Genomic DNA, 16,860 nt, shown 5'->3' on the forward strand with positions numbered 1-16,860 from the left:
GCAGGTTGACCCCGGCTGAACGGAACTATGACGTCGGCAATCGAGAACTCCTTGCGGTGAAAGAAGCTCTTGAGGAATGGAGACACGTGTTGGAGGGAGCGTCTGTGCCGTTCACGGTTTTCACTGACCATCGGAACCTGGAGTATATCAGGACCGCCAGGCGGCTGAACCCCAGGCAAGCCCGCTGGTCACTGTTCTTCAGACGTTTTGACTTCCGGATCACCTATCGCCCCGGGACCAAGAACCAGAGATCGGATGCCTTGTCCTGGGTACACGAAGACGAAGTCAAAACGGTGCTGTCGGATCCACCGGTGCCCATCATTCCGGAGTCCACTATCGTGGCCACCCTCACCTGGGACGTGGAGAAGATCGTCCGGGAGGCCCTGGCACGGAGACCGGACCCCGGAACCGGTCCGAAGAACCGTCTATACGTCCCACCAGAGGCCAGAGCTGCAGTCTTGGACTTCTGTCACGGTTCCAAGCTCTCCTGTCATCCAGGGGTGCGAAGGACCGTGGCATTTGTCCGGCAGCGCTTCTGGTGGGCGTCTATGGAGGCCGACGTCCGGGAGTACATCCAGGCCTGCACCACCTGTGCCAGGGGCAAGGCAGACCACAAGAGGTCCCAAGGGCTTCTCCAGCCACTTCCTGTGCCTCATCGCCCCAGGTCCCATATCGGCCTGGATTTCGTCACGGGCCTCCCGCCGTCCCAGGGCAACACCACCATCTTCACGATAGTGGACCGATTCTCCAAGGTGGCCCACTTCGTGGCCCTTCCGTGGATTGTTTCCTGTGGTGGAGGGAGAGGTCGGTGTGCCCTCGGTCCAGGCCCACCTGCGGAAGTGCCGTCGGGTGTGGCGCTCTTCCCGTTCTGCCTTGTTGAAGGCCCGGACGAGGGCGAAGACCTATGCGGACCGCTGGCGATCCCCGGCCCCTGCTTACCAGCCCGGGCAGGAGGTGTGGCTGTCCACGAAGGACATCCCCCTCCAAGTGGACTCCCCTAAGTTGAAGGACCGTTACATTGGACCATTCAAGATCCTCAAAATCCTCAGTCCTACCGCAGTGAAGTGACTCCCAGCTTCACTGCGGATCCACCCGGTTTTTCATGTGTCCAGAATCAAGCCTCACCACACCTCACCCCTCTGTGCTCCCGGTCCGGCGCCGCCTCCTGCCCGGATCGTTGACGGGGAGCCGGCTTGGACAGTGCACCGGCTCCTGGACGTCCGTCGAATGGGCCGGGGGTTCCAGTATTTGGTGGACTGGGAGGGGTATAGACCCGAAGAACGCTCCTGGGTGAAGAGGAGCTTCATCCTGGATCCGGCCCTCCTGGCCGATTTCTACCGTCGACACCCGGACAAGCCTGGTCGGGCGCCAGGAGGCGCCCGTTGAGGGGGGGGTCCTGTTGTGTGGGCCGCTAGAAGAGGAGGTACTGCTGGCCCACCACCAGAGGGCGCCCTGCCTGAAGTGCGGGCTTCAGGCACGAGAGGGCGCTGCCGCCACAGACACAGCCGGGAGTGACAGCTGTCACTCATTAACTCCTGACAGCTGTCACTCATTCTTCATCATCGCACTCCATAAAACCCAGACGTCATCTCCACCTCATCGCCGAGATATCGTACTTCATTGGAGGTAATATCCTCAGCCTTTGTGGTATTTTCTGAATCTGTCTATTGTGAGTGTTTGCAAGAGTTCCGGTCCTTCGTTTGTGGAGGCTGTGCAGGACGGCACTCTTTTTCCTCTGAGGGACCGCTGCAACACATATTGAGTGAGAGGTGGAGGTGGCATTCCCACCGTTGTTGTTACTGGGTGTGCACACACCTACACTTGACTGTCTTTGTTCTTCGCCAGCAGTACCAGATCCGACAGTCAGGGACGGTGATCACCTGGGAATTCGGGACTTGGCGGCTCCAGTATTCACCAGGTTCAGTGGCGGCGGAAATCGTGTGGTTCCGGCTCTTCTCAGGACAGACGTCTTCTATCCTCGAGCCTGCCCACACGTCACCTTTGTGGATTGACTGTAATTATATTCTGAGATTGTCTGTATTTTGTTGTGCACATTTCACAACATTAAATTGTTACTTTTTGGCTCATCTATTTGCCGTTCATTTGCGCCCCCTGTTGTGGGTCCGTGTCACTACACTTTCACAACATGCATGGGCTCATCTGCAAGAGGAGCCAGAGGTCCCGTCGGAGGAGCCTCAGTGGGGCGAAGAAGAGGCAGCCCAGATCTGTGTCGGGGAAAGCCCCGAGACAAAAAAAAAACGTTCTGATGGCTGCCCTCTCTCGCGTCCACGCTCCTTCATCCGATCATCTAGACGAATCACCAACGATATTAGCTCATCTAAATCATTTGGCTCATCACGGACTACTAGCTCGTCTTTTAATGGATCATTTAAACCAACCGCAAACACTCCGCTTAATGCTGCAGCATTCCAACCGGACTGAGCAGGAAAAATCCGCCGCACTCTGCCTCCCCTGCCTGAGATTCAGCAACCTCTGGGCAACGGTATGAGCAAAAACCAGAGAACATTGCATCAAAAACGGAGCACAACCTTCAACGTTTCCCGCATAAGGCTCCGGATGACAAATAATCAATTCGGAAGCCGAATCTCTGGGTGACGGAGTTATCTGCACCGGTATCGATGGTGCCGCAGCTGGAGCAGCAGGAAGCGGAACGGCTTGCGCTGCAAGCTCCGTAACGCGGAAATCTGTTTGTTTAATTTGGTTTGTGAGATGCTGTAATTGCTCCCATATTTTCTCCAAGTGTTCTTGAACTCTTTCGGCGAATGGAACCGCCTCTGCCGCTGGGTCCATTATGGAATGGCCGGGAACTACTGTTATGTGTCGACGCGGGTTGAGGAGCGGACCTGCGTCTGACGGAACCCAGCGCTAAAACAACCAGAAAGCGGTTCCAATAACAAAACAATTTATTTTCCCCCTTTGGTGCATAACAAAGTGTACAAACAAAAACTGCGTCGGTCTGGCGGAGTGAAGGACGGCACGCTCTCCAGCGCCCAAAAGGATCGAAGCCCGGCGCTTCTGGACCCACGTTCACCGCCAAACACCCCCCAGGTGGACACGACAAACCGACTCTGCGAAGGATAGAAAAGGTGAGGTAAGTCAGCAGCTACAACTAATATCCTTCAAAAGGCACACACTATCAGCAACACATTCAGGTCCGAATTCAAGCTTTATGTAAATGAGCAGCTTCTCACAACAGGTGGAGGATCATCAGTCCGCATGCCACGGCAGTGAGAAGCGAGCTGCACAACTCGCATCAAAGTTCAAATATACTGCGTAACAAAATACCAAGTTACTGTTAACAATTATTCAGATAATCAATCACCTCTGATGTGTGCTGACAGCATGTGTCCCTCACCCTTCCTCCTTCACAGGCACGATGTGTCAAACCCAGGCGCGGTCCTCAGCGTCTCACAAACGAACATCACAAGGTCCGGTTCCCGGCAATTCTGCTTGAATCACCCATGACTTAAATGCAGAAGGACTCTTCTGCCAGCACCTTCTCCACAGACAATAAATCAGTTTGCATACCACCTGGAGAGCAAAGAAAAGAAAAGAACACCAAAATGTCCAGCCACACCCCCCCCCCCCCCCCCAACACACAACACTTGGATAAGTGCACACGATGAACCACTTTAAATTGTAAGAGTGCATGCCGAGCACACATTGAGGAGGAGTGCACCTGGTTCAAAATAGAATCCCATACTTCATCCGAGAGATTTGAATTAAGATCCTGTTCCCATACAGTTTTAATAGCAGCCAATGAGGGACAGTGTAATTTGGCAATTAAGTTATAAAGTTTAGACAATACACCTCTCACTGTAGGGTTAACTGATAGGAACTCATCTAACGGGTTGTCAGGGGGTTTATTTGGAAATTGTGCTGTCATACTCTGCACATAATGCCTGACCTGTAAAAATCTAAAGAACTGAGTAGATGAGATTCCAAATTTTGTAGTCAGCTGAGCAAAACTAGAGAAATGGTTATCCGAATATAAGTCGGTAAAGAATTTTAAGCCCCTTTTATACCAAGTATTAAAAGCAGCATCAGCCACAGATGGAACAAACAAGTGATTAGCTGCAATTGGACTCAGAAGTGAAAAAGCCTGGAGACCCAAAGCCCTTCTAAATTGGGTCCAAATTTTCAAGGACTGCTTAACCACTGGGCATCCATGCACTGAGGAGCCAGAAAGGGGAAGAGGTGCACCCAAGAAAGCAGACAAAGAAGCTCCTGTACCAACAGCACGGGCCTCCATAGTGACCCAGACCGGAGACAGAGGTTCCAGATGAAAGTGCCTCCAAAACAACATACATCTAATGTTCGTGGCCCAATAGTAGTGCTGAAAGTTAGGCAAGGCCATTCCTCCCACCTGCTTAGGCCGTTGAAGGAAAGCCTTTCTCAGTCTTGGATGCCTGCCATTCCAGATAAAAGAGAGGATTAAGGAGTCCAAAGATTTAAAGAATGATTTTGGAATCAAAATAGGAAGACACTGGAAAAAATAAAGAAATTTAATAAGCAGCATCATTTTCACCGAATGTATTCTGCCCAAAAGAGATAGTAACAGTGGGGACCATTTAGAAAGAAGCTGTTTTGATTGATCAAATAATGGAAGAAAATTATTCTTGAACAGATCACAAAAACGTCTAGTAACACACACCCCCAGGTATTTGAATTGTTCAGTAACAACTTTCAGAGGAAAAATTCTGTAATTGAGACATATAGCCTCATTATTAATCAAAAATAGCTCACTCTTATTTAAATTGAGTTTGTATCCAGAGAATCTACTAAATGTATCCAACATATCAAGTACCACTGGCAAAGAATTGAGTGGGTCAGAGATATACAAAACTAGGTCGTCTGCATAAGGTGAAACTTTATGCTCAAGCCCGCCTCTGAAGATGCCCTGTGCCTCCCTACTACTACGAATTGCAATAGCAAGTGGCTCGATAGCTAGGGTAAAGAGGAGAGCGCTCAAAGGACAACCCTGCCTCACTCCACGATACAGTCTGAAATATTCTGAGCACCGACCATTAGTAAGTACTGAGGCTGCAGGGCTCACGTACAACAGATTAACCCAAGACTGAAATAAAGGACCAAAACCAAATTTCTTTAAAGTAAAAAACAAATATTCCCACAACTCTATCGAATGCCTTTTCTGCATCCATAGACACTAGACATTCAGCTACACGGCGACCAGGTGTATAAATAATGTTGAACAAACGCAGAATATTATAAAACAAATGACGATTTTTAACAAATCCGGTTTGGTCAGGTGAAATCACTGCTGGTAGGGCACCCTCTAGTCTACGAGCCAGCAACTTAGCCAGAATCTTGACATCAGTATTTAATAAAGATATAGACCTGTAGGAGGCACAATCCAATGGGTCCTTATCCTTCTTTAGCAACAAAGAAGTACAAGCCTGATAGCAAGAGGGGGGAAGTTCCCCAGCCTCATGCGAGTCAAAATACCTGTCTTTTGTTAAATAATCAGAGATATATTTTATAAGCTTTAGAATGATATCATATATGCCCTGATTTAAACAGTATCCCTACTTGAAAAGTAAACAAATGTAAACTAACAACAATTCTGTTCCAGGTGAGCAATTGCCATGATTCTGCTAAACCTTTACAAATACAGTAAAGAAGGAATCACACCATAAGTATTAAACCTTTTAGCTAATATTGCAGCAGTTATACACATTAAGGTGAATCATACATCAACATCTTATTTCAGGTGCTTTAATATAGAGTAAGATATCATTTTTCCACCACTGTCTAGAATAACAAATGCATTCAGTACCATTTAAAAGCTGTGAAAATGAACTTCACAAACCCAGAAACATACAAAACGATACCTCATTTTCTGAGATATGTCAAATATTACTCATTTTATGAGCATTTTTCAATTTCCCTACTCCTCCATTATTGACCCTGGAAGGGCAACATATGAATTTCGAAAAGTTTGAATAACTGAAATACAGTATACGGAAAAGTTCCACCAGATGGACAATGAATCTTTGATATCTGGATGATGGTTGATGATGCCCCATAGCCAGTTTTTCAAGCCACGTGCTTCTAGATGGGCAGTGTTGCCTCAAATTTGGGCATTTTTACTAAATATTTTAATGTAATGAGATTTCAGGCTGTTTTGTCATAAAATTTTGAATTGACCAAAACTCAAGAAAAAAATTTTGCCTGATGGAAAAACAAAATTTACCATGCCTAATCAATCTATTTGAAGGTTATTTGGTGAAAATTTTATCAAAATCTGAGTCCAGCCATGTGGACACCTACATAGGCAGCCACCTGATTTTTACATAGACAGCTCATTAAACATAAGGTGACCATTTTGCTGAGATATTATCTTCTAGACAACAAAATTAGAACAGGTTTACACTGTAAAATTTACATATTTTATGTAAAACCATAGAATATGGTACCAATGGTTTTATGTAAAACCATTCACCGTAATATTTTTTTTTACAGAATTCTCCTGGTAACTAACCACAGCTGCCAAAATTTTTCTGTAAAAACGGCATTTTTTTTTTTGTATGTCTGTCTGTTCTTTAGTGCCATCTACCTTCATCTTTAGCTAAATGTTTTCTTTCTTGGTATCTGTTTAAAAGTGAATTATCAGTAAATCAATAGATTGATACTGTTATCAGGAAAACTGTGTAATATTTACTCTTAAGGCACCTGTCATTTTATGTGCTTTTAGAATAATAGTTTGGTTATCGACAGGCCTTTTTCTTTTTTGTTTTGGGGAAAATGCATTTTATTGGACAGTCCATATGTAATGGACACAGCAGGTAAAGTATGGTAAGCAGTGACAGACAAGGGATACGCATGATTATGAGTGTGCTCCACTTATAAATCCTGTGTAATCCCTCCTAATGGTGTACACCTTTTAAACCGCTAAATAAAGTATCTGGGATCACATCTGGGCCTCTGGGCGCAGGCTGGATTTCAGCCTAAAATGTAATTAAGAGCATCTGGTGTGTGTGACCTGTTTATCGGCTGTCAGTGCCTTTCCTTTATTTTTAGTAAGTGTCTTTAATCTGGCTAACCCCTAAGGACATTAAACCACAAATCTAATTTTACCGAGTTACAAGATTCTGACAGCATACATTCTCCATGGGTGATTTCATTTGGAAATAACTTAGCAGTGTTTTTATACTGTACTGCTTGAAGGATCAAACTATCACCTTGTGAATCAGATTACATCACTGTCTTCTTATTTCACAGTGTCCCATTACTTTGCCTACACACAGACTGGGTTTAATTTGCTGTTGAGCCAAAGATGACACAATAGTGTTAGCTTCACGTAAGCTTTGTTATTGTAAAGCTGATTTGGAGTTGTTAAAGAATGCCGTAAGTGCTTTTGTCTTAATTATTGCAGACTAAATGATTGATGTAAATTTTTTTTTGTCAACTTTAAATTGCACAGGTTACTCCAAATTCAGTGTCAAAAGTAAATCACATCTGAACAAACAAGTCTAAATTAACTTTCAAGTACTGTGGTGTTGTGAACACTAAGATATGACTACATTTATAGTTTTATCCACCAGAGGTAGGTCTGTGTTCAGATGCAGATCAAATGGCGTTTGTGGGCAATGCATGTGAAAAACCCGCCTCTGATTAATATCATATATTAATCACTAATCATTAGCTGAGCACACCTGACTGAGTTAATTAGCTGTGGGTGGAGTAGAGAGAGTTGGAAAACATGCCCAGCAGGTGCCCTCCAGGAGCAGGGGTGGAGAGGCCTGGTGTAGATTGTCCAACCCGATTTCACCCCAGTTCGTGATTGCATCTTGAAAAGTGAATTAATCTATTAGCTTGTGATAGCATCACAAAATGTGGCAGATTTACGTGATGTGTCACAAAATGTGGGGAGCCACGGTGGTGGTGGTGGTGGTGGGGTGTCTGTGGGGGTTATGGTTAGGGTTAAGTGAAGAGGTAGGATTAGAAATAGTAAGATTTTAAAACCCCATGTCATGAAAATGTGACTAATTTCATAACAGGATCACAGAAAAAGCATGAAACCGGGCTGAGATTATGTTGGCACTGTTGTAATAGGCCCCACCCACTTATCCTTAAAGAGATAATAAGAAATTGATTTGCTGGATAGATGAGAATTAATCAAAAGGTGCTGCTAGTGGAAAACATGCACTGGTGAACTTGCTGAACTGATGGTCTCACTGCATTGAACATCTGTATCTTTCTCCATGAGTCGCACTCCGTACTTGGTGCACCTTGTTTTGTCTGCCCTGAGGCTTATCCCACCTGCTGTCTGTCTTGATCAGACAGTTCCTTTCATCAGAGACAGGATGTGTAAATGTGTTAGCGTCTGTGTATGTGCCAGTCTGTTGACTTGTCTTGTCAAGTTGTCTTTGTCTGCAGTTGTGTGTAACCTCACCAACATTCTGTCTGGACTCCATGATATCTTAAAAAAAAAAGATTATTATTTTCCTTTTTGTGCACTTTTATACTTGTATTAATGTTAGAAATGCTTTTTTTTCTTCCAGAAAATGTTCATGCAATAAACTGTAGCATCAAAAATGTTGATAAAAAAGATTGATCACAACCACAAAGTCCTACTGCATCATGTTATTGCATGAAGACAGCTCTGTGTATGGAGCTTAGTTGTGGCCGTTGGCTGTGACTGTAGGTGGCATCTGCAGGATAGATTCCTTTATTGCCACTCCTGCTCTTGTCCTCCTTTGATCTTTTCTTTTCACCAGTTCCCTCTCTCCAGGCTGTTTCTTATTCTGCTCCTTTGTCCATCTGTCTGTCTGTGTTCTTATTTCACTGTTAGTGCAGGTGTGTGGTTAGATCATGTTGCTGTTCATTGTGGAGCAGGAGATCATTTCAAGTCTCAGCCCATATTCTTTGTTGTCTCCATTGTCAGTTGCACAGTGTCCGTTTTTTCTAAAAGCAGAAATTGCAGTACTTCCCAGTGTCTGTGCCAACAGTGTTGTGCATGTGTGGGTTGGTCTGCAAGTATGCTGCACTGCATGTGAACATGCACTGAACAAAAATGTGCAATTATAACTCCAAGGGTGTGGCATCAGCATTTTGTTCAGTGTGACTTTGTTTTCCATAAATTCTATGTCGTCTTTTTGTACATTCACAAAGGGATTGTGCATCATTTCTGCACGCTAATATAGGTCACCGGGTGCTTTAAAAATAAAGTTTGTATTCAGGGAAAAAACAACAACAAAAAAAAACATTGACACTGAGGTGATGCATTGTTGAAGAAGACCCCCGTCACCACTGCACCTCTGCATTGCAGCTTGCTGTGTCATAAGCAGTGGGTTTATGACCAGAGGGTCATTGGTTTGATTCCCTGTTGGAGAGGAAATGCACAATGAGAGATTGAGATTGAGATATGCACAATGAGAGATTAAGGTTGTTTTTGTTGGTCTTGTGGCTGCTCCCCGGTATCGCAGACCGAACGGTCCATCCCTAACAATTGGTCTGCCCTGCCTCCACTGTGCATGCGTCATTTCGGACCACAGCAGCTCATCTGAGACAGAGTCTCTTCACCCAAAGTGATCAAATGGATTAATGGGATTATTAACCATCAGATGACAAGGTAAAACCTCTTAAATCATTCTAAAGTCAGTTTTAAGCAGAAACATGGTGATTCTTGGGGACAATTTGAAATGGTCGACGTGCAGTGAACGCATCAGCTAGCAGCTCAAGTAGCTGTCGCGCTCTGATCGCTTCCTCTGTCTTTTATGATGACATAATGTTGAATTTATGTGGAAATGATTGTCGCACAAAAGCTTCAGATATCTGTCGCTGAGATAGATGATGAGTGGAGTGAAGTTTTAAGCATAAACAAGGTGATAATCCGTGGCTAATGACACATTTGCAGTGAAGGCAGGGCGGACCGATTTTTAGGGGGGACCATTCGGTTGGTGACACTGGATTGCCACAGCAGTTCCAGCACAAATCTACATTGGGATTTGGTACAAGTGTACACCAGATGCCCTTTCTGATGCAACTCCAGTGTTACCTGGGGAAACACTCACCCCCTCCTCTCCCATCCAAGTACTAACCAGGACCCACTCTGCTTACCTTCTAAGATCTGATAGGATCACACTTACACACAGCAGACTGGCTGTGTGACAGTCTAGAGATTAAAGTGGTTCAAATCCCCGTCAGACTGGAAAATCACAAAGAACCCTCCCAAAGTTGCTCCTGGTGTTTATTTGAGTGCCTGACATAGATGTATGAGTGTGTGCGTACATGGGTGAACATGAGGTGTCATTGTAAAAGCACTATATAAATGCAGTCCATTTACCATTGAATTACTGCAGGTCAAAAGTCCCTAATCCCCAAGGTCTTTAATCCCCAATTTACTCGTGGGTGCTTTTCATAGCATGAGTGAGCATGGGAATGTGAGGCATCAGAGTCATATCAAAGGGCTGTCTACATCAGATTGAAAAATGTGACATACTATTTAAAAATGGGTAGTCAAATGACATCAAGAGCTATTGATACACTCATATGCATCCCCAGTGGACTTGTGAACAGGGGGTCATCTCTGTTGTGAGTCGAAAAGAAGTTGATTTGTAGATTTTACAACTTCAGTTAGGTGATGGCCTTAAGCCACAGCAAAATAACATAGCAGGTAGATGACCATGATGATAACATTGGACTTGGAGAAAAATAGACTAATTTCAGCATACAGGAAGCCCGGGTATTGTATTTTCCAGGCTCTTAGTCGTACCCAAGTATTAGACGCATCTGTGTTATGAAGAGGAAAAAAATATATAAGTCACACGGGCCTATAAGGCTCATTTATGTTTGAAACTACTGCTGGTCTTTCAGTTTGAGAGCACGATTTGTTAACATTCAAAATATGTTTGAAAAAAGAGTAAGTAGTTATAAATTGAAAGGAATAGAAGTCTTTAAAAAACCAAGATTTAGAACCAAAGTAAAGGAAAGGAGTATTGCAGTAAATGGTGTCAAATTATGGAACAATCTTAATAAAGAAATTAAAGAATTAAGGTTGCTTAAATTATTTAAAAAACATATTAAATTAGATGTATTAAGTAAGTATGAAACTATGAAGTAAGTCAGTGGGCTGCAAGAAAGTAAAAAAAAAAAAGTAAACTGTTAATAATGTTTGGAGTGTCTTAAGTTTAAATGTAACCTGTCAGTGATGTAATCTATTAATTAATGGTCATAATTATGAAATGGGTCAGTGGTATGTGACAAGTTAAAGAAATGCAATCTGTTAAATAATGTTGACTATGATGCTGTATATTGAAAGATTGTATTGTTAAAAGGGGCAGAAATCATAAGACTTGTTCTTCTTTCTGCTCCTTTTCATTCTGGTATTGTGGTGCTTTTGTTTTTTGCGTTTCTGTTTTTCTTTTAAATGAATGAAATAAATATTAAATAAAAAAAAATAAAAAAAATTCACTTGTTCTCTAAGACAAAGATTGTCTTTGTCATTCAGAGCTTCTTCTTCTTGTTTTACAGCAGATGGCATCATTGCTGCCACCTTTGGCTCAAGAGTGTGAATCACAGCACCTCATCCATTATACAGGAGCAGCTTGCCATTCATGTACAGTATTGTTCAGAATAATAGTAGTGCTATGTGACTAAAAAGATTAATCCAGGTTTTGATATTTCCTATTGTTACATGGGAAACAAGGTACCAGTAGATTCAGTAGATTCTCACAAATCCAAAAAGACCAAGCATTCATGATATGCACACTCTTAAGGCTATGAAATTGGGCTATTAGTAAAAAAAAGTAGAAAAGGGGGTGTTCACAATAATAGTAGTGTGGCATTCAGTCAGTGAGTTCGTCAATTTTGTGGAACAAACAGGTGTGAATCACGTGTCCCCTATTTAAGGATGAAGCCAGCACCTGTTGAACATGCTTTTCTCTTTGAAAGCCTGAGGAAAATGGGACGTTCAAGACATCGCTCAGAAGAACAGCGTAGTTTGACTAAAAAGTTGATTGGAGAAGGGAAAACTTATACGCAGGTGCAAAAAATTATAGGCTGTTCATCTACAATGAACTCCAATGCTTTAAAATGGACAAAAAAAAAACAGACACGTGGAAGAAAATGAAAACAACCATCAAAATGGATAGAAGAGTAACCAGAATGGCAAAGGCTCACCCATTGATCAGCTCCAGGATGATCAAAGACAGTCTGGAGTTACCTGTAAGTGCTGTGACAGTTAGAAGACGCCTGTGTGAAGCTAATTTATTTGCAAGAATCCCCCACAAAGTCTCTCTGTTAAATAAAAGATGTGCAGAAGAGGCTACAATTTGCCAAAGAACACATCAACTGGCCTAAAGAGAAATGGAGGAATATTTTGTGGACTGATGAGAGTAAAATTGTTCTTTTTGGGTCCAAGGGCCGCAGACAGTTTGTGAGACGACCCCCAAACTCTGAATTCAAGCCACAGTTCACAGTGAAGACAGTGAAACATGGTGGTGCAAGCATTATGATATGGGCATGTTTCTCCTACTATGGTGTTGGGCCTATATATCGCATACCAGGTATCATGGATCAGTTTGGATATGTCATAATACGTGAAGAGGTCATGTTGCCTTATGCTGAAGAGGACATGCCCTTGAAATGGGTGTTTCAACAAGACAATGACCCCAAGCACACTAGTAAATGAGCAAAATCTTGGTTCCAAACCAACAAAATTAATGCCTCGCAGATGTGACAAAATCATGAAAAACTGTGGTTATACAACTAAATACTAGTTTAGTGATTCACAGGATTGCTAAAAAAGCAGTTTGAACATAATAGTTTTGAGTTTGTAGTGTCAATAGCAGATGCTACTATTATTGTGAACGCCCCCTTTTCTACTTTTTTTACTAATAGCCCATTTTCATAGCCTTAAGAGTGTGCATATCATGTAACAATAAAAAATATACTCAAAACCTGGATTAATCTTTTTAGTCACATAGCACTACTATTATTCTGAACACTACTGTAATACAATATTTTCAGATAAGTCACTTCAGAATGTAAGTTGCAGGACCTCCCAAATAAGTAAAAAAAAAAATCCCACAACCTATAGTCTGATATATTCAATAATTACTTCCTTTTTCATTCTGTTATTCTCTTGAGAAAGACAACATGCCATGCTGTGCTAGGCTAACCAGGTTAAAATGTTCCTACTCTGGGCTTCTTTTGCCAGCTCTTTTCCCCAGTGTTCGACTTGGACAATGGGGAAAAGAGTTGCATCACAAAAACTGCATCAGTTCAGCATTTCTAAATGAAGAGCAAAACACCTTCAAAGAACTAAAGTCCATTTGACCTGACTCAACTTACTTGGATACCATGTCCTGGATGACTGAGCGTCTCCACGGACATCTTTCCCCTGTAGTGATGTAGAACCTGTTAAGGTGAACAGCTCACACAACTGTCTCAAAACATTGGTCTACGTATCACTGATGTGCAGCAGCGCAGACGTTGAAACCATCCTTGAAGAAACCACTGTTTCTGTAACTGTTGTTATAACCTCCTGAAACTCTGCGTCCACATCAGGGGGGGATCTTTTTTTTTTTTCACAAAACCTAATTTCTGTTCAAGCTTGGGTTTTAGGAAGTTACATGTAGTGGAGCTTCTGCAGGGGTATATCTCTGTCTGTCTCCCACAGATCATGTGGGCGTGTCATACAGAGTGCACACCCACTCAGTGGGTGAGTTTCATGAACAAAAAGAAGTCCAGATATGGACTCATGTGGTGTGTATCACAAAAGTTTCAAACAAGCTGTTTTCTGTTTAAATGTCACTTCATAACAGGGGATTTCTGCTTACACAGACAGACCTGTGGGTCTTAACTTTATATAATAATCATATATAACTATAATAGCTACTGATTTTACATAGTGGGAGCTCTTTAAAACAATATAGAGACAGAAATCAGAAAGTATAACAAATAATGCAGTCACATGGGACACATCGCATTCTTTTTAGTCTTTTTATAGTCTTTTATATAATGTTTAAACAGTCTGAGTCACATTTCAGTCGTTCTGTCTTTGCCTTTTAGTGTCTGACATATTTTCCCGCACTTTCTCTTTCTGTTAGGAGGCGGTGGGGAGGGTGTGTCTGAAGGAGCGAGGGCGGGACGTGTTGGTGTTACAGAGAGTTACATCATCAGTGACGTCGCCGTTGGACCGTCCTTCGCCCACATCTTCAGGAGGCGGGTCCAGAGAGGAGGAAGGTGACAAGAGGTCAGTCCTGCTCCAAAAACAGCAAGAGCTCTCAAAACAACAGCCTGTTTTTGCAGTCGGCTGGCATCTTAAGGTGCAAAAAACAAAACAAAACACTCTTGCACGCACAAACGTTTGCATGCTGTTAACATCGGTGAGGTAATATTTGTTTTTACACCCAGCTCAAAACAGAAAAGTGGATATAAGCTTTATTGTTTCTGCTGAAAGTGAAACGCAGACAATACCCGTGTGTGATGTTCATCCTTCAAATCATTGTGTCAGATATATGTGTGCTCTTTAAAGGTAGTCTGTTTGTGTTTTTAAACGGCATGCACTTAGGCTGAAAGCACAATGCAGGGAGTGCCGGTGACAGACAGGTTAGGTGAACATGTGCATGCGCACATTGCTCTACATGTTCAGTAACATTCAGTTCCTCCCAGTGCTTAGAAGTGTCAGGGAGATGGTTTGAATCCACCACGCTCTGAGCTGACGGGGATAATGTAACCGGCAGGAGCGGACCTGTAGCTGTGTATCCAAATCTTAGGTTTGTGCTGACCTTCAGGAAGCATTTAGATATGAAAATGACTGACAGGTTAGCTACCCTGGCCGAAGTCGAGGATGTGGACGAAGGTGACGACGATGAGGCAAATAACCGTGGCGAAGACGCTGGTTCAGAGATCTGTACATTTGACGTTCCCTATTTTCGTTTCATTGATGATGACGATATGATGGACGATAATGATGCGAGAGAAGGAGGATGGACAGTCGGACGAGGTCGGACCTTGCGACCGTGCCACAGTGACGAAGGATGTTGTAACTCTTCATCTTACAGGTACGTGGTGGTGTCAGGAACGCCACTCAAGATCTTGGAGCATTTGCTAAGCGATCTGCGGTTGGATGACCAGAGAGAGGTGCCAGAGAGCAGAGAGAGCGGTGAGTTGTACACGATGGGACATTTTGTAAACATCTCACAGAGGGTTTGGTACAAACATCTCACAGAGGGTTTTCATGCACAAGATGCAATTTACACATTAACCCTGCATGAAGATAAAAGCAGAATTAAAGCAATAAAATGTGGAGAAAGTTTGAGTTTTTCCCATGGCTGAGATGTTTCCAAAGTGGCTGAGATGTTGGTTATGTCACTTGGATAAAGGTATACTTAAAACTATCACCACACCTCTCTTTCATTTTACTGAAATTAAATCTTCAATGCAGCAGCACAAGTCAAGACACAACCCAGCGTGGTCGTCTTTCCTCGTAGCAGCTTCTCACGCATACGCACATGCATCTGTGTGTGAGTAGGTGGGTGGGAGGAGGTGTGTGTGTGTGTGTGTGGGCGGGGGGGGGGGGGGGGGGGGGGTGTCCATGAGTCAGACTTTACACCTCACCCAGATGCGTGAGTGCCAGTCATGACTTTACATGTAAATATGCAAAACGTTCAAGAGATTAAATGCTCCCAGTGAGTTTGTAAACCCTCCTCTTTTTGTCCAACACCATCCAAGTTAATCTGTTAACTCTTACGTTATCCTGACAGCTTTAGGTTTCTCTGATAGTTCACTGATTACGTTTCGGATTGTCGCTTAAAATAAAATTTTATAAAAACCTGCTTGTGCTTTGTTTTGTGGCGTTTTAGGACAAGGCTTCTTTAAACATTAGCTGCTCAGGGCTGCCAGATCCCAGCATTCCACGGGGATCCATCTCTCTGAACTGCAGGAAGCAAATGAAAGAGAGAAAGATGAGTGTAGAACATTGCAGAGGATGAAAGAGAGAGAGAGAGAGAGAGAATCGAGATGGGCTTTGTGCAGGAAGAACGTCTAATATTTATTCACTGCAAACAGACAAGACCACTCACTCGCTCCTCTAAGGCTTGAGATGATTTTTTTTTTGGGGGGGGGGGGGGGGGGGGGGGGAGAACTGAGAAGCAAGGGATGCACATCAAAAGTGTATGAGTGCACGTCTGTTCGTTTTTGTGACTGGTTTGTGTGCACTGAATAAATACGAGGTGGTGTGTCTATCTCGGGTCTCTGGGGCGGTGCAGAGCATTTGAGCCGTTTTAGCGGGCTTAGCCATGCTGTGTGTTGAGCAGACCAGAACACACTTCCATAGAACGACACCCACCCACGTGCAGGTACAAACACACAGTAAAACACAGCCGATTACTGCAGTTAGTTCTGCAGACATGCATATTCTCCCACTTTTGCTTCTTCTCTTTTAAGAGAGAAACTTTCCAAGGTCAGAACGGATTCATCAGATTGTTGTTTGTGTGTCTCTGTGCGTGCCAGCAGGCAGATGCAGAGGGCATATGTTGAAGATGGAAATGGATATTTATCATCATAGAGCACGAGAGAGAGTGAGCCTGAGAAGAAGAAATGTAGCTGCCAAGAAGGAGAAAATGGAAAAAAAAAAAATAGGGGTGCAGGGAATGTGTGTGTGTGTGTGTGGGGGGGGGGGAATTTAAAATCGTTTGGATGAGTGAATGAGTGAAGGGGAAATGGAAGGTGCAGAGTGAGAGAATGAGAGGTCAGTGGTCAAGAAGGAGTGCAACAGTCACAAAATGAAAAGTGATCAGACAGGAGATGGAAGAAGGTGTGAAAGGTATTTATTCCAAAAGGGTTTTTTTTATTCTGAATTGTTATTTC

General features: G+C 43.4%; 1 protein-coding gene across 1 annotated transcript in view; it reads left to right on the forward strand.

The window, feature by feature from the left end:
- rapgef5a (Rap guanine nucleotide exchange factor (GEF) 5a) overlaps window positions 1-16,860 on the forward strand; it is a 125,274-nt gene that overhangs the window by 87,271 nt on the left and 21,143 nt on the right. Inside the window, exons 10-11 of the mRNA XM_034160753.1 lie at window positions 14,097-14,242; window positions 15,054-15,154. Coding sequence (XP_034016644.1) covers window positions 14,097-14,242; window positions 15,054-15,154 — 247 coding nt within the window. The remainder of the gene's footprint in view (window positions 1-14,096; window positions 14,243-15,053; window positions 15,155-16,860) is intronic.

Source organism: Thalassophryne amazonica, chromosome 20 (genome assembly GCF_902500255.1).
Source record: "Thalassophryne amazonica chromosome 20, fThaAma1.1, whole genome shotgun sequence".
In the NCBI taxonomy this organism is placed as follows: Eukaryota; Metazoa; Chordata; class Actinopteri; order Batrachoidiformes; family Batrachoididae; genus Thalassophryne; species Thalassophryne amazonica.